The sequence below is a fragment of the Tachyglossus aculeatus genome, chromosome 1 (assembly GCF_015852505.1).
Source record: "Tachyglossus aculeatus isolate mTacAcu1 chromosome 1, mTacAcu1.pri, whole genome shotgun sequence".
Taxonomy (NCBI): domain Eukaryota; kingdom Metazoa; phylum Chordata; class Mammalia; order Monotremata; family Tachyglossidae; genus Tachyglossus; species Tachyglossus aculeatus.
The window spans coordinates 147,364,592-147,386,330 of record NC_052066.1 but is presented as its reverse complement, the minus strand read 5'-3'; the positions used below and the strand labels follow the sequence as shown (position 1 = coordinate 147,386,330).

Here is a 21,739-nt window from a genome sequence, read left to right as displayed (position 1 = left end):
TTCGTGTGTATTATACATTTTATGGTGGAGCAGAGCACTCTACCCATGCTGGATGACAAATAATAAAAAAAAATTAAACAGCATTAATAAGTACATTCCTTTGCGGTGTCAAAAACTCAAGTTTAAATGTTGGCAGATTTAATCCTGCAGAAAGCCAATTGTTTAATGTTGTATTAGGTGAAAATAGAGTTAAAATTGGAATTTTGTTACAAGAGTTGGGTTGGGTTTATAAATTAAGGTTAGCGACAAGCTAAAGATTTAATTAATTTGAATGACTGTCCATATTTGGATACATCAGATATTTGGCTGGGTTTAATGGCTGCTGATGATATACCACCCTCCTACTCAGGTTTATCTTCTCAATAACACTGATATTATAAACTGTAGTACAAAAAATGTATTAGGTTGGTATGCTGTAGGAAAAGTGGTATTCATTCAATCGTATTTATCGAGCACTTACTGTGTGCAGAGCAAAGTACTAAGCACTTGGAAAGTACTATTCAGCAATAGAGACAATAATAATAATAATAATGGCATTTATTAAGCACTTACTATGTGCAAAGCACTGTTCTAAGCGCTGGGGAGATTACAAGGGGATCAGGTTGTCCCACAGGGGGCTCGCAGTCTTAATCCCCAATTTACAGATGAGGGAATTGAGGCCCAGAGAAGTTAAGTGACTTGCCCAAAGTCACACAGCTGACACATGGCGGAGCCGGGATTTGAACCCATGTCCTCTGACTCCAAAACCTGGGGTCTTTCCACTGAGCCACGCTGCTTCTCTGCCCACAACAGGTTTACAGTCTGGGGTGTGGGGGAGTAAACAGGCATCAATATAAATAAATTATAGATGTATACATAAGTGCTGTGGGGCAAAGGGAGCGGAATCGAGGAGACACTGAAGGGCATGCTCCCCTTCTCTACATTTCTACCTTGATGACCTGCCAAATTTAGAAGTTTTTAGGAAGCAATCTGGGATGTAACATAAAGGAGCGAAGAAAAGCATGTTCTGGGACCTAAAACTTGGATATTCAGCACAATGCTATTCTAACAAACTTCACTGTGTTTGATAATCTGAAAATTTGCGTCATTGAAATAGATCCATTTTGACTATAGAATCACATGCAAACAAAACTCTTTACTTGGCGTTTCTCAAATGATTAAGATGAGTGTTTAATTCAGCCTAATGACAAGAACACGGACTTGGGAGTCAGAGAGCTGGGTTCTAATTACGACTCAGACAGTCATCTGGTGAATGACCTTGGGGAAGTCACTTCACTTCTCTAAGCCTCAGTTTCCTCATCTGCAAAATGGTGATTGAGACTGTGAGCCCCACGTGGGACAACCTGATTACCTTGCATCTACCCTAGTGCTTAGAACGGTGCTTGGCACATAGTAAGCACTTAACAAATGCTATTATTATTATTATTATTATTATTATTATTATTATTATTATCTGGACAAGGTTAAGTGTGCTGGGGATTAAGGGATAGGAGAGCTCATTATGGGCAGGGAATGTGTCTGGTGAGCCCGTGTTGAGTAGGGATTTTCTCTATTTGTTGCCGAATTATACTTTCCAAGCGCTTAGTACAGTGCTCTGCGTACAGTAGGTGCTCAATAAATACGATTGTATATATACCTGTATATACCTGTATATATGTTTGTACATATTTGTTACTCTATTTATTTATTTATTTATTTTACTTGTACATATCTATTCTATTTATTTTATTTTGTTAGTATGTTTGGTTTTGTTCTCTGTCTCCCCCTTTTAGACTGTGAGCCCACTGCTGGGTAGGGACTGTCTCTATATGTTGCCAACTTGTACTTCCCAAGCGCTTAGTACAGTGCTCTGCACACAGTAAGCGCTCAGTAAATACGATTGATGATGATGATGATGATTGAACTCCTCATTTTCGGCTTCAAGGCTGTCCATCACCTCGCCCCCTCCTACCTCACCTCCCTTCTTTCCTTCTCCAGCCCAGCCTGCACCCTCCGCTCCTCTGCCGCTCACCTCCTCACTGGGCCTCGTTCTCACCTGTCCTGCTGTCGACCCCCGGCCCACGTCTTCCCCCTGGCCTGGAATGCCCTCCCTCCCAACATCCGCCAAGGTAGCTCTCTTCCTCCCTTCAAAGCCCTACTGAGAGCTCACCTCCTCCAGGAGGCCTTCCCAGACTGAGCCCCCTCCTTCCTCTCCCCCTCCCCAACCCCCCGCCTTACCTCCTTCCCTTCCCCACAGCACCTGTATATATGTATATACGTTTGTACATATTTATTACTCTATTTTACCGGTACAAATTTATTCTATTTATTTTATTTTGTTAATATGTTTGGTTTTGTTCCCGGCCTCCCCCTTCTAGACTGTGAGCTCGCTGTTGGGTAGGGACCGTCTCTATATGTTGCCAACTTGTACTTCCCAAGCACTTAGTACAGTGCTCTGCACACAGTAAGCGTTCAATAAATACGATTGAATGAATGAACGAATGAATGACTCTCCCAAGCGCTTAACATGGGTTTGGGAGCCAGAGGTCATGGGTTCTAGTTCCGACTTTGCCACTTGTCAGCTGTGTGACTTTGGGCAAGTCACTTCTCTGTGCCTCAGTTCCCTCATCTGTGGGCCCTACTGAGAGCTCACCTCCTCCAGGAGGCCTTCCCAGACTAAGCCCCTTCCTTCCTCTCCCCCTCGTCCCCCTCTCCATCCCCCCATCTTACCTCCTTCCTTTCCCCACAGCACCTGTATATATGTATCTATGTTTGTACATATTTATTACTCTATTTATTTTACTTGTACATAGCTATTCTATTTATTTTATTTTGTTAGTATGTTTGGTTTTGTTCTCTGTCTCCCCCTTTTACGCTGTGAGCCCACTGCTGGGTAGGGACTGTCTCTATATGTTACCAACTTGTACTTCCCAAGCGCTTAGTACAGTGCTCTGCACACAGTAAGCGCTCAATAAATACGATTGATGATGATGATGATGATGATGACTGTGAGCCCCAGGTGGGACAACCGATCACCTTGTATACTCCCCAGCGCTTAGAACATTGCTTGGCACATAATAAGCACTCAACAAGTGCTCTGCACACAGTAAACGCTCAGTAAATACGATTGAATGAATGAATGAATGAACAAATGCCATCTTTATTGTTATAGTACTTAGCCCACAGTAGGTGCTCGATAAATACGAATGAATGAGGGGTCCGGAATAGGACAGCCTTGCCCCCTGAAGCTACTGAGCCCATTCTATTTCCTGCACGGTTGAAGTGTGTTTCTGGTGTGCTATTTCTTACCGGGGCAGAAATCGGTATTTCCATTAGGAAATGGGGACCCGGTAATCCAGTCGTCACGGGTTCTCACCTAAAACGATAAAAATAATGTCATTTGTAATGGCATTATTGGCATAATGGCATTATTGTATTATTACAATAATAATAATGGCTTACTATGTGCAAAGCACTTTTCTAAGCGCTGGGAAGGTTACAAGGTGATCAGGTTGTCCCAAGTGGGGCTCACAGTCTTCATCCCCATTTTCCAGATGAGGTAACTGAGGCCCAGAGAAGTTACGTGACAAGTCACACAGCTGACAATTGGCAGAGCGGAATTCGAACCCATGCCCTCTGATCCTCAAGCCCGGGCTCTTTTCACTGAGCCACGCTGCTTCTTTGAGCTCGGGCAAGTCACTTTACTTCTCCGGGACTCAGTCCCCTCATCTGTAAAATGGGGATTCATTCATTCATTCAATCGTATTTATTAAGCGCTTACTGTGTACAGAGCACTGTACTAAGCGCTTGGGAAGTACAAGTTGGCAACATATAGAGACGGTCCCTACCCAACAGCGGGCTCGCAGTCTAGAAGGGGGAGACAGACAACAAAACAAAACATATTAACAAAATAAAATAAATAGAATAAATATGTACAAATAAAATAGAGTAATAAATTCATTCATTCATTCATTCAATCGTATTTATTGAGCACTTACTGTGTGCAGAGCACTGTACTAAGCACTCGGGAAGCACAAGTTGGCAACATATATATACTGTGGCTCAGTGGAAAGAGCCAGGGCTTTGGAGTCAGAGGTCATGGATTCGAATCCCGCTCCGCCACAGGTCTGCTGTGTGACCTTGGGCAAGTCACTTCACTTCTCTGTGCCTCAGTTACCTCATCTGGAAAATGGGGGTTAAAACTGTGAGCCCCCCCTGTGACAACCTGATCACCTTGTAACCTCCCCAGCGCTTAGAACAGTGCTTGGCACACAGTAAGCGCTTAACAAATGCCGTCATTATTGTTATTATTACAAACATATATACAGGTGCTGTGGGGAGGGGAAGGAGGTAAGGCGGGGGGGGAGGAGGGAGAGAGGAAGGAGGGAGCTCAGTCTGGGGATGAAGATGAAGACTGTGAGCCCCATTTGGGACAACCCCAGCGCTTAGAACAGTGCTTTGGACATAGCGCTTAACAAATACCAACATTGAGGCCTCCCCAGACTGAGCCCCCTCCTTCCTCTTCCCCTCCTCCCCCTCCGCCTTACCTCCTTCCCTACCCCACAGCACCTGTATATATGTTAGTTCGTATTTATTACTCTATTTATTTATTTATTCTACTTACACCTCTCCCCCTCGTCCCCCACTCCATCCCCCATCTTACCTCCTTCCCTTCCCCACAGCACCTGTATATATGTATATATGTTTGTATATAGTTATTACTCTATTTATTTATTTATTTGTTTATTTTGCTTGTACATATCTATTCTATTTATTTTATTTTGTTAGTACGTTTGGTTTTCCCAAGCACTTAGTACAGTGCTCTGCACACAGTAAGCCCTCAATAAACACGATGGATTGATGGATTGATTGACAAACACCAACATTATTATTATTATTATTATTATTTCAAACCGGCCGAAACACGGAACAAAGAGGGGGGACAAGGAGTGGAAAGAGCCCTGGCTTTGGAGTCAGAGGTCATGGGTTCAAATCCCGGCTACGCCCCTTGTCAGCTGTGGGACTTTGGGCAAGTAGCTTCACTTCTCTGGGCCTCAGTTCCCTCATCTGTCAAACGGGGATGGAGAATGGGAGCCCCCCGGTGGGACAACCTGATCACCTTGTAACCTCCCCAGCGCTTAGAACAGTGCTTTGCACAGAGTAAGTGCTTAATACTGTGAGCCCACTGCTGGGTAGGGCCTGCCTCTATGTGTTGCCAACTTGTACTTCCCAAGCGCTTAGTACAGTGCTCTGCACACAGTAAGCACTCAATAAATACGATTGATTAATAAACGCCATTATTATTATTTGGACATAGCGCTTGACAAATACCAACAGGAAAGAGCCCGGGCTTTGGAGTCAGGGGTCATGGGTTCGAATCCCGGCTCCACCACATGTCTGCTGTGTGACCTTGGGCAAGTCACTTAACTTCTCTGAGCCTCAGTGCCCTCATCTGTAAAAATGGGGATTAAGACTGTGAGCCCCACGTGGGACAACATGATCACACTGTATCCCCCCGCAGCACTTAGAACAGTGCTTTGCACATAGGAAGCGCTTAACAAATGCCATCATTATTATTAGTATCTGTAAAATGGGGATTAAGACTGTGAACCCCACATGGGACCTGATCACTTTGTATCCCCCCCAGCGCTTAGAACAGTGCTTTGCACATAGTAAGCACTTAACAAATGCCATCATTATTATTATTATCTATAAAATGGGGATTAAGACCGTGAACCCCACATGGGACCTGATCACTTTGTATCCCCCCCAGCGCTTAGAACAGTGCTTTGCACATAGTAAGCACTTAACAAATGCCATTATTATTATTATTATTATTATTATTATTATTCTTTCAAACCGGCCGAAACACGGCAAGGTGGAAAAAAGAGGGGGGACTTTTAGACTGTGAGCCCACTGTTGGGTAGGGACCGTCTCTATATGTTGCCAATTTGTACTTCCCAAGCGCTTAGTACAGTGCTCTGCACATAGTAAGCGCTCAATAAATACGATTGATGATGATGATGATGATGGGGACTTCCCAGACTGAGCCCCTTCCTTCCTCTCCCCCTCGTCCCCCTCTCCATCCCCCCCATCTTACCTCCTTCCCTTCCCCACAGCACCTGTATATACGGATATATGTTTGAATATATTTATTACTCTATTTATTTATTTATTTATTTATTTGTACCTATCTATTCTATTTATTTTATTTTGTTAGTACGTTTGGTTTTGTTCTCCGCCTCCCCCTTTTAGACTGTGAGCCCACTGTTGGGTAGGGACTGTCTCTATATGTTGCCAACTTGTACTTCCCAAGCGCTTAGTACGGTGCTCCGCACGCAGTAAGCGCTCAATAAATACGATTGATTGATTGATTGATTGAAAGCGCCACCTCATCCCTCCAATTTATTTTATCTTGTTAGTATGTTTGGTTTTGTTGTCTGTCTCCCCCTTCTAGACTGTGAGCCCACTGTTCGGTAGGGACTGCCTCTACATGTTGCCAACTTGTTCTTCCCAAGCGCTTAGTACGGTGCTCTGCATGCAGTAAGCGCTCAATAAATACGATTGATCGATTGATTGATTGAAAGCGCCACCTCATCCCTCCTATTTATTTTATTTTGTTAGTATGTTTGGTTTTGTTCTCTGTCTCCCCCTTTTAGACTGTGAGCCCACTGTTGGGTAGGGACCGTCTCTATATGTTGCCGACTTGTACTTCCCAAGCGCTTAGTACGGTGCTCTGCACGCAGTAACCGCTCAATAAATACGATTGATTGGTTGATTGATTGAAAGCGCCACCTCATCCCTCCTATTTATTTTATTTTGTTAGTATGTTTGGTTTTGTTTTCTGTCTCCCACTTCTAGACCGTGAGCCCACTGTTCGGTAGGGACTGCCTCTACATGTTGCCAATTTGTTCTTCCCAAGCGCTTAGTACGGTGCTCTGCATGCAGCAAGCACTCAATAAATACGATTGATTGATTGATTGATATTGATTGAAAGTGCCACCTCATCCCTCCTATTTATTTTATTTTGTTAGTATATTTGGTTTTGTTCTCTGTCTCCCCCTTTTAGGCTGTGAGCCCACTGTTGGGTAGGGACTGTCTCTGTATGTTGCCAATTTGTACTTCCCAAGCGCTTAGTACAGTGCTCTGCACATAGTAAGCGCTCAATAAATACGATTGATGATGATGATGATGATGATGGGGACTTCCCAGACTGAGCCCCTTCCTTCCTCTCCCCCTCGTCCCCCTCTCCATCCCCCCATCTTACCTCCTTCCCTTCCCCACAGCACCTGTATATATGTATCAATCAATCAATCAATCAATCGTATTTATTGAGCGCTTACTATGTGCAGAGCACTGTACTAAGCGCTTGGGAAGTACAAATTGACAACGTAGAGAGACGGTCCCTACCCAACAGTGGGCTCACAGTCTAAAAGGGGGAGACGGAGAACAAAACCAAACATACCAACAAAATAAAATAAGTAGGATAGAAATGTACAAGTAAAATAAATATGTTTGTACATATTTATTACTCTATTTATTTACTTATTTTATTTGTACATATCTATTCTATTTATTTTATTTTGTTAGTACGTTTGGTTTTGTTCTCCGTCTCCCCCTTTTAGACTGTGAGCCCACTGTTGGGTAGGGACCGTCTCTCTACGTTGTCAACTTGTCCTTCCCAAGCGTTTAGTCCAGTGCTCTGCACACAGTAAGCGCTCAATAAATACGATTGATTGATTGATTGAAAGTGCCACCTCATCCCTCCTATTTATTTTATTTTGTTAGTATGTTTGGTTCTTGTTCTCTGTCTCCCCCTTCTAGACTGTGAGCCCACTGTTGTGTAGGGACTGCCTCTACATGTTGCCAACTTGTTCTTCCCAAGCGCTTAGCATGGCGCTCTACACACAGTAAGCGCTCAATAAATACGATTGATTGATTGATTGATCGAAAGCGCCACCTCATCCCTCCTATTTATTTTATTTTGTTAGTATGTTTGGTTTTGTCGTCTGTCTCCCCCTTCAAGACTGTGAGCCCACTGTTGGGTAGGGACTGCCTCTACATGTTGCCAACTTGTTCTTCCCAAGCGCTTAGCACGGTGCTCTGCACACAGTAAGCGCTCAATAAATATGATTGATTGATTGATTGATTGAAAGCGCCACCTCATCCCTCCTATTTATTTTATTTTGTTAGTATGTTTGGTTTTGTTCTCCGTCTCCCCCTTCTAGAGTGTGAGCCCACTGTTGGGTAGGGACTGCCTCTACATGTTGCCAACTTGTTCTTCCCAAGCGCTTAGCACGGCGCTCTGCACACAGTAAGCGTTCAATAAATACGATTGATTGATTGATTGATTGAAAGCGCCACCTCATCCCTTCTATTTATTTTATTTTGTTAGTATGTTTTTTTTTCTTCTCTGTCTCCCCCTTCTAGACTGTGAGCCCACTGTTGGGTAGGGACTGCCTCTGCATGTTGCCAACTTGTTCTTCCCAAGCGCTTAGCACGGTGCTCTGCACACAGTAAGCGCTCAATAAATACGATTGATTGATTGATTGATTGATTGAAAGTGCCACCTCATCCCTCCTATTTCTTTTATTTTGGTAGTATATTTGGTTTTGTTCTCTGTCTCCCCCTTCTAGACTGTGAGCCCACTGTTCGGTAGGGACTGCCTCTACATGTTGCCAACTTGTTCTTCCCAAGCGCTTAGCACGGCGCTCTGCACACAGTAAGCGCTCAATAAATACGATTGATTGATTGATTGATTGAAAGCGCCACCTCATCCCTCCTATTTATTTTATTTTGTTAGTATGTTTGGTTTTGTTGTCCGTCTCCCCCTTCTAGACTGTGAGCCCACTGTTGGGTAGGGACTGCCTCTACATGTTGCCAACTTGTTCTTCCCAAGCACTTAGCATGGTGCTCTGCACACAGTAAGCGCTCAATAAATACGATTGATTGATTGATTGATATTGATTGAAAGCGCCACCTCATCCCTCCTATTTTATTTTGTTAGTATGTTTGGTTTTGTTCTCTGTCTCCCCCTTCTAGACTGTGAGCCCACTGTTGGGTAGGGACTGCCTCTATCTGTTGCCAACTTGTACTTCCCAAGCGCTTAGCACGGTGCTCTGCACACAGTAAGCGCTCAATAAATATGATTGATTGATTGATTGATTGAAAGCGCCACCTCATCCCTCCTATTTATTTTATTTTGTTAGTATGTTTGGTTTTCTTCTCTGTCTCCCCCTTCTAGACTGTGAGCCCACTGTTGGGTAGGGACTGCCTCTACATGTTGCCAACTTGTTCTTCCCAAGCACTTAGCACGGTGCTCTGCACACAGTAAGCGCTCAATAAATACGATTGATTGATTGATTGATATTGATTGAAAGCGCCACCTCATCCCTCCTATTTTATTTTGTTAGTATGTTTGGTTTTGTTCTCTGTCTCCCCCTTCTAGACTGTGAGCCCACTGTTGGGTAGGGACTGCCTCTATCTGTTGCCAACTTGTACTTCCCAAGCGCTTAGCACGGTGCTCTGCACACAGTAAGCACTCAATAAATATGATTGATTGATTGATTGATTGAAAGCGCCACCTCATCCCTCCTATTTATTTTATTTTGTTAGTATGTTTGGTTTTCTTCTCTGTCTCCCCCTTCTAGACTGTGAGCCCACTGTTGGGTAGGGACTGCCTCTACATGTTGCCAACTTGTTCTTCCCAAGCACTTAGCACGGTGCTCTGCACACAGTAAGCGCTCAATAAATACGATTGATTGATTGATTGATATTGATTGAAAGCGCCACCTCATCCCTCCTATTTTATTTTGTTAGTATGTTTGGTTTTGTTCTCTGTCTCCCCCCTTCTAGACTGTGAGCCCACTGTTGGGTAGGGACTGCCTCTATCTGTTGCCAACTTGTACTTCCCAAGCGCTTAGCACGGTGCTCTGCACACAGTAAGCGCTCAATAAGTACGATTGATTGATTGATTGAAAGCGCCACCTCATCCCTCCTATTTTATTTTGTTAGTATGTTTGGTTTTGTTCTCTGTCTCCCCCTTCTAGACTGTGAGCCCACTGTTGGGTAGGGACTGTCTCTATCTGTTGCCAACTTGTACTTCCCAAGCGCTTAGCACGGTGCTCTGCACATAGTAAGCGCTCAATAAATAAGATTGATGATGATGATGACGGGGAGGGGAAACTGCCACCTCATCCCTCCCCTCAGAAGGCTGAGGGGAGGGCCTGGGCCTCCCTCCATTCCCGCCCTTTCCCGCGGTCGGTTGGGCCTGCGCGTCACGTGACCGGAAGCGGGCGTCGGCGGCGGGCCGTTGGGCCTGCGGGTCACGTGACCGGAAGTGGGCGGCCGCGCAGGGGCGCGGGGCGGTTCTTTTTGAGGGCGGGGAAGAAGAGGTCGTTTTCTCCTCAGTGAGGCGAGGGGCGGCCATCGTCGTCCATCTGCCCCGCCATGTTGGAGCCCGGCGGCGGCGGTGGCGGCGGCGGAGGCGGCGAGGACGGCTCGTCCGGCCTGGAGGTGTCGGCGGTGCAGAACGTGGCCGACGTGGCCGTGCTGCAGAAGCACCTGCGCAAGCTGGTGCCGCTGCTGCTGGAAGATGGGGGCGACGCCCCCGCCGCCCTGGAGGCCGCCCTGGAGGAGAAGAGCGCCCTGGAGCAGATGCGCAAATTCCTGTCAGACCCGCAGGTCCACACCGTCCTGGTGGAGAGGTCCACCCTCAAAGGTGACAACCGCCGCCGCCGCCGCCGCCGCGGAAGGGGCTCCTGGGGGCGGGGAGACATCATCCATCATCATCATCATCATCATCATCAATCGTATTTATCGAGCGCTTACTATGTGCAGAGCACTGTCCTAAGCGCTTGGGAAGTCCAAGTTGGCAACCTATAGAGACGGTCCCTACCCAACAGTGGGCTCACAGTCTAAAAGGGGGAGACAGAGAACAAAACCAAACAGACTAACAAAATGAAATGAATAGATAGGTACAAATAAAATAAATAAATAGAGTAAAAAATATGGACAAACATATACCCATATATGCAGGCGCTGTGGGGAAGGGAAGGAGGTAAGATGGGGGGGATGGAGAGGGGGGCGAGGGGGAGAGGAAGGAAGGGGCTCAGTCTGGGAAGGCCTCCTGGAGGAGGTGAGCTCTCAGCAGGGCCTTGAAATCATCAATCGTATTTATTGAGCGCTTACTGTGTGCAGTAAGCCCCCCTTCTTACCTCGTTCCCTTCCCCACAGCACCTGTATATGTATATATGTTTGTACGTATTTATTACTCTATTCATTTATTTTACTTATACACGTCTATTCTATTTATTTTATTTTGTTAGTATACCTGGTTTTGTTCTCTGTCTCCCCCTTTTAGGCCGTGAGCCCGCTGTTGGGTAGGGACCGTTTCTATATGTTGCCAATTTGTACTTCCCAAGCGCTTAGTACAGTGCTCTGCACATAGTAAGCGCTCAGTAAATGCGATTGGTGATGATGATATGTATATATGTTTGTACATATTTATTACTCTATTTATTTATTTTACTTATACATGTCTATTCTATTTATTTTATTTTGTTAGTATGTTTGGTTTTGTTCTCCGTCTCCCCCTTTTAGGCTGTGAGCCCGCTGTTGGGTAGGGACCGTCTCTAGATGTTGCCAATTTGTACTTCCCAAGCGCTTAGGACAGTGCTCTGCACATAGTAAGCGCTCGATAAGTACGATTGATGATGATGATATGTATATATGTTTGTACATATTTATTACTCTATTTATTTATTTTACTTATACACGTCTATTCTATTTATTTTATTTTGTTAGTACGTTTGGTTTTGTTCTCTGTCTCCCCCTTTTAGGCTGTGAGCCCACTGTTGGGTAGGGACCGTCTCTATATGTTGCCAGTTTGTACTTCCCAAGCGCTTAGGACAGTGCTCTGCACATAGGTGCTCAATAAATACGATTGATGATGATGATGATATGTTGCCAATTTGTACTTCCCAAGCGCTTAGGACAGTGCTCTGCACATAGTAAGCGCTCAATGCGATTGATGATGATGATGTGTATATATGTTTGTACATATTTATTACTCTATTTATTTACTTGTACATATCTATTCTATTTTATTTTGTTAATGTGTTTGGTTTTGTTCTCTGTCTTCCCCTTTTAGGCCGTGAGCCCACTGTTGGGTAGGGACTGTCTCTAGATGTTGCCAACTTGTACAACCCAAGCGGTTAGGACAGTGCTCTGCACATAGTAAGCGCTCGATAAATACGATTGATGATGATGATGATGATGCAGAGCACTGGAGAGACATCGCTCCAGGCCGCTGGTTTAGCCAGTACACCGTGCTGCTGCTGCATTTTGACACCCGCCTGCATGTTTTGTTTGGTCACCAGGCCGCTGGTTTAGACAGTACGCCATGCTGCTGCTTCATTTTAACATCCGCCTGCGTGTTTTGTTTTGTCAGTCAATCAATCGATCGTATTTATTGAGCGCTTACTGTGTGCAGAGCACTGGAGAGACATCGCTCCAGGCCGCTGGTTTAGCCAGTACACCGTGCTGCTGCTGCATTTTGACACCCGCCTGCATGTTTTGTTTGGTCACCAGGCCGCTGGTTTAGCCAGTACGCCATGCTGCTTAGTTTTGACACCCGCCTGCGTGTTTTGTTTGGTCAATCAATCGATCAGTCGTATTTATTGAGCGCTTACTGTGTGCAGAGCACCGTTGGGAAGTACAAGTTGGCAACATATAGAGACGGTCCCTCCCCAACAGTGGCCTCACAGTCTGTCGTCTGTCTCCCCCTTCTAGACCGTGAGCCCGTTGTTGGGTAGGGACCGTCCCTGCTGCCAACTTGAACTTCCTAAGCGCCTAGTACAGTGCTCTGCACACAGTAAGCGCTCAATAAGTGCGATTGAATGAGTGAATGAATGCTTTGTCGTCTGCCTGCATATCTATTCTATTTATTTTGTTAATGTGTTTGGTTTTGTTCTCTGTCTCCCCCTTCTAGACTGTGAGCCCACTGTTGTGTAGGGACCGTCTCTATATGTTGCCAACTTGTACTTCCCAAGCGCTTAGTGCAGTGCTCTGCACACAGTAAGCGCTCAATAAATACGATTTGATTGATTGATTCTAGACTGTGAGCCCGTTGTTGGGTAGGGACCGTCTCTGTATGCTGCCAACTTGTACTTCCCAAGCGCTTAGTACAGTGCTCTGCACACAGTAAGCGCTCAATAAGTACGAATGAATGAATGAATGCTTTGTTTTGTCGTCTGCCTCCCCCTTCTAGACCGTGAGCCCGTTGTTATGTAGCGACCGTCTCTGTGTGTTGCCAACTTGTACTTCCCAAGCGGTTAGTACACTGCTCTGCACACAGTAAGCGCTCAATAAGTGCGAATGAATGAATGAATGTTTTGTCGTCTGTCTCCCCCTTCCAGACTGTGAGCCCGTTGTTGGGTAGGGCCGTCTCTGTATGTCGCCAACCTGTACTTCCCAAGCGCTTAGTACAGTGCTCTGCACACAGTAAGCGCTCAATAAGTGCGATTGAATGAATGAATGAATTCTCCCCCCCCCCCCCCCACCCCATTCCCTTTTTTCGGGATGGGGCCGCCCCCTGGGGAGATGTCGGGACGGGAAGGAGGCCGGAGTTGGGAGAGGGTGTTCGTCAATCAATCGATCGTATTTATTGAGCGCTTACTGTGTGCAGAGCACTGTACTAAGCGCTTGGGAAGTACAAGTTGGCAACATGTAGAGACAGTCCCTACCCAACAGTGGGCTCACAGTCTAGAACGGGTGGGGAGCGAGCCACTGGAAAGGACGACTGCAAATTCGCCCCCAACAATTACACTTCTTTGTCTAATTCGGCTTCTCAAAATGGCCGTGTTGGGAGGAGGCAGCGAGTCCAAGGCCCGGTCCCCGCTTCCCGACACTCCTGGGCAGAAGGGGGGGAGAGAGATTCCCGGGAATCTCGTCCCTTCCACCCTCCCCACCCCTGGCGGGGCGTGGGTGTGTCCTCCCCACCCGCATACCAGATTTGGGAGGAAAGACGTCAGGAACAGGGCCAAGATCTATTCAGAGCCAAGCCTTTGGTCTGCAGTGGGAGAAGCAGTGCCATTCATTCAGTCGTATTTATTGAACGCTTACTGTGTGCAGAGCACTGTACTAAGCATTTGGAAAGTGGGCTCGGTGGAAAGAGTGCGGGCTTGGGAGTCAGAGGTCATGGGTTCGAATCCCGGCTCCGCCACTTGTCAGCTGTGTGACTCTGGGCAAGTCACTTCATCATCATCATCATCAATCGTATTTATTGAGCGCTTACTATGTGCAGAGCACTGTCCTAAGCGCTAGGGAAGTACAGATTGGCAACATCTAGAGACAGTCTCTACCCACCAGTGGGCTCCCAGTCTAAAAGGGGGAGACAGAGAACAAAACCAAACATACTAACAAAATAAATAGAATAGATATGGACAACTTCACTTCTCTGGGCCTCAGTTCCCTCATCTGGAAAATGGGGATTAAGACTGTGAGCCCCCCGTGGGACAACCTGATCTCCTTGTAATCTCCCCAGCGTTTAGAACAGTGCTTTGCACATAGTAAGCGCTTAATAAATGCCATTATCATTAATATTATTTCACCCCCAAGGGAAGCAAGATTGTAGAGCAGAGCACCCAGTGGCCCTGTGGTCGGCATAGCAATAATGGTATTTAAGCGCTTACTATGTGCTATAGTAAGCACTTAATAAATGCCATCATTATTATTATTATGTGCAAAGCTCTGTTCTAAGCGTTGGGGGGATACAAGGTGATGGTCACGTTGTCCCACGTGGGGCTCACAGTCGTAATCCCCATTTTACAGATGAAGTACCAGGCTCAGAGAAGTTGTGACTTGCCCAAGGTCACACAGCAGACATTGGCAGAGCCGGGATTAGAATCCATGACTTCTGATTCCCGGCATAGGACAGGGCCCGTATCATGAGGTTTCATATTGATGTTTTCTGATCTGATCGCCTTTGTACTCAATACTGGCATCTTTAAGAACAGTAATAGTCACTGGACTGCAGGCAGTGCGTAGCACAAAGCTAAAAACTAGGTAAAGTAAAATATAGGCCTATGTGCTTAGGTAACTATGGTTACCGACTAAATTGAAGTAGGAGAAGGATTGTTAGTCAGGACACTTGAAATTGGGATCTGGCTTGGAATTAATGTTACCTATTTTCCTTTTAACTTCTGCCTTTCAGCCTGCTTGGCGCCAGAGTTACTTTTCGGTGCCTAAGACTCAACCGTGGTTATTTTGCTATTTGACATCTCTACTCAGGCTTAAATGACACTTCCTGTAGACTGGCCAAATTTGTACATTTAATATTCTCCTATATAATATGAAGCTTCTTTTTCCTGGTTACATTAATGTGGATATTTCCTAGCTATTTTGCCTTCTGGAAGCTAATAGTTTCCGGTGATTAGTTATTGTTTGGTCCCCTTGTAAACTGTGCTTTTGTTGGGTCACGATTCCTATTTAAAATTCTTCACCATGCACACAGATTTTTTAGGTCATCAGTCGATCCATTAGTGCATTTTCTTTTTCTGCAAGACTGCCAAAGCTGTCTAAATATCTTATGGTTGTTTTGTTGCTTATGCAGGTTGTTGATCAGAAGTGTGGTACAAAACATCTTTGCTCTTCCCAGTGAATACAATTATTAACACCTGGGCATCTTTTAGTCCTCTTATCCCAACTTCATAGTGACTTGCACTTTTTTGAAAGTTGGCAGTGTGATGAGGGAATGTGAAAGTGAAATCCTTCATCGATGCCTTTCAGATATTTAAAGCTTTGTTAAACATTAATTTCCAGACCTGTAGCTTATTTCCAATGCTAACATTTGTGAAATAAAGGAAAAAGTGTCATTATATAGACCTGTTATATAACTCAGTTGTAGCAGCAGAAATATTATTAAGCATTTTGTGTAATACACTGTATTAAGTGCTTGGGGAAAAAATCCTTAACACAAGGTTTTGCAAGAACACAGCCCATATATATATATATACTATGTACATATATGTATATATATACTAGCATATATATACATATATGTATATAGTATATCCTTTAGAGTAAGTACTATTAAGAAAATTTTCTTTTTATCACAATTAACCATTTCTAAGGAAAATTTAGGTGGCTATGAGCAAGTAAAATTCTTGTACCTTAAAAATACTTACAGCTCCTTTTGAAGAAAGAAGACTGACAATTAATGCAATCTTAAAATGGACTTAAATAAATAGCATTAGAAAAGCAAGTGTCTGTTTAAAACAGTATTCTTAGAATGGCAAAAAAATTATTTGGGAGAGGGAGGAAAGACAATATGATGGGCTAACTTTTAGTTAATTTTAGGTTATTTAAGGCCAAGGTGTAGTTCATGGTCATTTCTAAACAGACTTGTGACTATTTTTAAAAAGTCCACTTTAAAGGCTTAGTTGTAGTATTTTTGGGTGCTCAAATTAACTTTGTGACTTTAAAGAAAAAAACTATAATATTCAGTAAAAGCAGTGAACTCTGTTTTTTGGGAAGGGGAGATTCAATTAGAAGTAACTGTTTCCAAAAAATGTGATAATTACCTCTTGGAAATTTGGGTCTTTTAAATAAACAAGCAGAAGTTTACCCACTCCTGCCTTTTTTTAATAAAATTTTTTTAAAAGTTATCAAGGTGCTCCTCTTAGTGTTTTTAAATCCTGTTTGGATGTTATGCACTTAATTCTGACATGAGTGCTTTCTCTGTATATTTTAGCTGACATGCTGAAAGGGAATTAGGGAACATTATTCCGTTAAACTTGTTTTGGTTTCATGGTGTCAGAAGAAGCAGTTATGCGCATGCACATGATGTCAGGCACTATGAGTACCGCATTCTAAGATTTTCCTTAATCCTGGATTTTGCAAGAACTAAACCCCCATGTTCTACCTCAGAAACAGTCCCTTTACCCTCCCCATTGGTATTTTTAAAGAAGGTATGAAATTACTGCAAAATGACAACACATACTTAGGAAATGTAGACTTTTAAAAAATTCTTCACAGCCCAGTCATCTGTCGTATTCTGATTTTTTCCAGACTCTCATCTTTCCTGGTAGTTAATCATTTAGAACAGTGCTTGGCATATAGTAAGCGTTTAACAAATACCATCATTATTATTCTTGTTCTCTATTGGAGAGCTTAAAGAAAAGTTATTTTACACAAGAGTACCGCTAGTAGTAAAAATCAATTTGTTCCTTTTGACTCCATGAAGTTTTGTGGAATACTTTTACAGTAACCAGCATGAGCAAAGCAATGATCCTCTCACTTCTGCATGCGATCACAAGTGAGACATGGTTGGTTTCAGCAAGATAAGTGCTGACAAGCGAAACTTGCAGAAAACAGATATGTGTCTAGGAAGCTGCATGGAGAAACGGAAGTGGCATGCCTCTGGGACAAAATAAAATAAGGATGAAAGTAAAGGCAATCGTGGGTTTACATTTTGAAAATAGATATTTGCCGACATTAAAAAGAAAAGCCTAATGATGTGTTCTTCTACTAGTTTAAGTGAAAAGTTTTGGTCTGTAGTTCATAATAAAAAAAAATGGAGAAAATAATATCTTTTTCGATCCCTGCTTATCCTTTAGAAATTTTATGAGGCTGGAATTAGACATGCTATAAAACCCCTTAAGAATCTCTTAAGCTTTGAGGTTCCTTTTGTTAAGGGGTGTTGTCGTAGTTTATTGTTGTCCTGGTATATAAGCATGAGTTCACTTAAATATTTGATTGCTGGGATTAATCAAGGGATTGAATCATTTGCAGAGTTTTGACAGTTTTCTTACTGGATTTGCTGATTAACTTGGACAAGTTATCTATCCCCTTTCTGGACTGTTCTCTTACCGCCACTGCCCCCCCCCCCCTCCACCAAAAAAAAGAAAAATCTAACTCCCAGGAAAATAATTGGTAGCTTTAATGAACTATTGCTCCTGTATCCGTTTAACACTCAGTAATGTAATAAAGTGTGTCTGAAAACTAGTAGTTTTGTGAATAATAGCCTACAATTTATTCACCATTTTGCAGTACTTTAAACATTGTTTTAAAACCAAATACAGGGGATTCAGAATTGCGTATATATGTGTGTGTGTGTATATATATTCCTTTTAACAGTGGACAGGACAGTTTAATATATTTGCATATCACTTAAAGGTATGCAAATTTCTTTTGCAAACTCGTAGTATTTTGCTTTAATGGAATGTGTCTATTTTAAATAACCTTGTATTTCATCTTTAAAGTGGACAAAAGTTAAACTCTACATGTTTTGGTCAGTTTTTAAGAAAAAATATGCAGTAGTAACATTCATTCTAGGTGAAAATGGACCTCACAATTTGAGTACTCCAAATTCCTAGTTGCACAAAGCATTTCAGCATTAAAAAACCCCATATTTCTCATAAATCTAACCTATAAATGTATCTCTGAGCATTTTCAACACATTGAAATCGAAATTCAGCAGAGGCCAGTGCCCATTGTTCTTTGAGGATTATGTCATTGGGTGTGTCTTTGTCAGTCAAAAGTAGCTTTATGCTGCATTGCAGTAGTCTTAATGCAGAAGAGTGAGCTTCTATAACACTTACATCATCTTGTGACTTATCACATAAACTAATGCTTTCTGCATCTCTCGCCACCATTTCCTCATGTTAAATGGAAAGAAAGTAGAAACCGTGGAAAATGTGAGGCTGCATAATTTCTCCATAACTTTATCATGGTAGGCGATTAAAAAATGACATTTTTCAAATACTGTTTTGAAACAGTATTTCAAACAGGGCCAAACATAATTTCCGCATGTACTTAGAGAATGTAACAAAGATCCTTAGTATAGCTGTCATGACTGTTTTGAGCTCAACAAACTCTTAAATGTACCATATCTCTTAAATGTTTTCTGTCTTGTTCTTCAAAGGCAAATTAAGAGGGTTGTTGGTATTGAAAGGTTAACTACCTTATACTAGCCTAACTATAGTACATTAAAATAATTCCAATATTCGTTATTTTAGCATTTCTATAAAGCAGGTAAAGGCTTTGAATTAATGTAACTTGTTTCCAGCCAGAAACATTTAATTTTGGGGTATTTGTCTTATAATTGTGGTGAGAACCTAGTTTCAGAGGATAAATTTATTTGTTGAAAACTTATTGTGACCCTGCTCCATATTCAGGCATCGTCAGAGAAATGGCTGCCCTTTCTCTTCCTTAATTTTACCATGTTCTGGCTAGACTGGCACCACAGATAAATCAGCTGCCAAGGTGGAAAGCACCATTTTTTTCAAAACTGCGTTGTGCATAGTTCCCAGAATCAATCATATTTGGGTACTTACTGTGTGCAGAGCATTGTACTAAGTGCTTGGGAACGTTCAATATAACAGAGTTGATAGATACATTCCCTGCCCACAAAGAGGTTAGAGTCTAGTGGGATACTGCTCTTATCCTTTGCTGCAAATGCCTTCCTGTTACTGAAGTTCCTCAATAATCCCTTTGATTAGAAAAGCTGTGATTCTCCACCCGCACATGTTCCATGCAGTAGCTAGTTTTGTTTTGTTGTCTGTCTCCCCCTTCTAGACTGTGAGCCCGCTGTTGGGTAGGGACTGTGTCCATATGTTGCTAACTTGTAATAATAATAATAATAATAATAATAATAATAATAATAATAATGGTATTTGTTAAGCGTTTACTATGTGCAAAGCACTGTTCTAAGTGCTGGGGAGGTTACAAGGTGAACAGGTTGTCCCACATGGGGCTCACAGTCTTAATCCCCATTTTACAGATGAGGTAACTGAGGCACAGAGAAGTGAAGTGACTTGCCTATAGTCACACAGCTGACAAATGGCGGAGCCAGGATTTGAACCCATGACCTCTGACTCCAAAGCCCGTGCTCTTTCCACTGAGCCACGCTGCTTCTTGTACTTCCCAAGCGCTTAGTACAGTGCCTTGCACATAGTAAGCGCTCAATAAATACGATTGAATGAATGAATGAGGGCAAACCAGATAATATTAATGTGGGAAGTATCGTGGCCTGGTGGAAAGAGCATGTGCCTGGGAGTCAGGGGGCTGTGTTATAAAGCTGGCTCTGCCACTTTTCTGCTATGTGACCTTGGGCAAGTCACTTCACTTCTCTGTGACTCAGTTTCCTCATCTTTAAAATGGAGATTAAGACTGTGAGCCCCATGTGGGACATGGACTGTGCTGTCCAACCTGAGTAACTGCATCTACCCCAGAGCTTAGTACAGTGCCTGCAACATAGTGTAAGCGCTTAACAAATACCATTTTAAACATGTCATAAAATGTATTATTTAAAGCAAGTGTATATCACTACAGCCTTTATTTTGGCTCGAAGCATTTAATGCAAGTTTGCTTGTCCACAAAGAGAATCATACTTGTGGTTTCAGCCACCTGAAGTGTATTAGTTAAATTTTTCTAAAGAGGACTTTTCTGTTGTCAAATCATCAACTGCCCACAGTACATCCATTCTGTTTAAAGTTTTTGTTGGTGCCAAATTGTGAGTCTTCTCAAGAACCTAAAACCTCAATGGAATGTCAATCTTGTTGGTGCCAGTTAATCTCCAGAAGTTCCATGGCAAATCTTGTGAATATGTATGTGTTTTGTATTTTGTAGAGGATGTTGGTGATGAAGGAGAAGAGGAAAAAGAATTTATTTCCTATAACATCAACATTGACATTCATTATGGGCTAAAGTCCAATAGGTAAGTGATGCGATTTATAAACTACCCTTGCAAACTTTAGGGAAACTAAAATTAACTTAATTCAAACCAACCTATTTACAAACAAATGCTTTTAAGTACGATCATAGTTAGTTTTAGACACTCTAATACATATTTCAGACTAATCTTATGGCTAGATGGATCCAAATTTAAATTTAGTATAATACTGCCTCCTGGGAACAGTGAGAGGTTTCACTAATGTGTATATATCTATAATTCTGTTTATCTGCTTTGAGCCCATTGTTGTTGAGCCCAATCTGTTGCCTAATTGTACTTCCCAAGTGCATAGTACAGTGCTCTGCACACAGTAAGCGCCCAATGAATACGATTGAATGAATGAATGATGTAAGCACTGGCCTGAAAATGGTGATTTGCTCTCCAGCAACATAGGATAGTAGAATTGGCCTTTGATTCCAAGACAGTGCACCTTGCAAAGAGAGGGTGGCTTGGGTGTGAGTGGCAAATTGAAAGTCACTTGCACACTGCGCCCGTGAAAATACAGCAGTGCACCTTTTTTGGTCCCCTACCACTTGAGCATACTGCCAACAAGCTAGGCACATTAGTTGTTTTTGCAGTGGTAATGATGTTTGCACTGAGCCATCTATCATCTATACTCTCTCACCTGGTTCCCCTTGGCCATTTGCATACCTGGCAAAGCACTGATAGGGAGAATTAATGAGCCCAGTTAACCTGTATTTTGAAGGCTTTACATTCAGTGGTTAAGAACTGCATGGGGCAAAAGTGTATAAATGTTCACAAATCACTGCTCAAGTATGCCGTAACATTTGTGACTCATATAACCTGGAAGAACTAAACTGAGGGTATTTGGGAAATGATTAGAGGTCATGAAACAGCATCATTTGAAACTTTAGAGCAAATTATATTTAACTCATCTGTATGTTGAATTTAAGCATGTGGTTTGCCATGCGTCAACTAATTTTCATAGATGACTGTAGTCTTTTGACACAGAATTAGATGGAAGCAGCTACTGTTAACATAAAATCTGTTTCTGAGTAAGGTTTA

At 42.9% G+C, this 21,739-nt stretch overlaps 1 protein-coding gene across 1 annotated transcript in view; it reads left to right on the top strand.

The window, feature by feature from the left end:
* Window positions 1-10,399: 10,399 nt before the first annotated feature.
* Window positions 10,400-21,739, top strand: part of DYNC1H1 (dynein cytoplasmic 1 heavy chain 1) — a 71,955-nt gene continuing 60,615 nt past the window's right edge. The window contains exons 1-2 of the mRNA XM_038752629.1: window positions 10,400-10,699; window positions 20,611-20,698. Of these exons, the coding sequence (XP_038608557.1) occupies window positions 10,429-10,699; window positions 20,611-20,698 (359 nt within the window). The 5' untranslated portion in view covers window positions 10,400-10,428. The remainder of the gene's footprint in view (window positions 10,700-20,610; window positions 20,699-21,739) is intronic.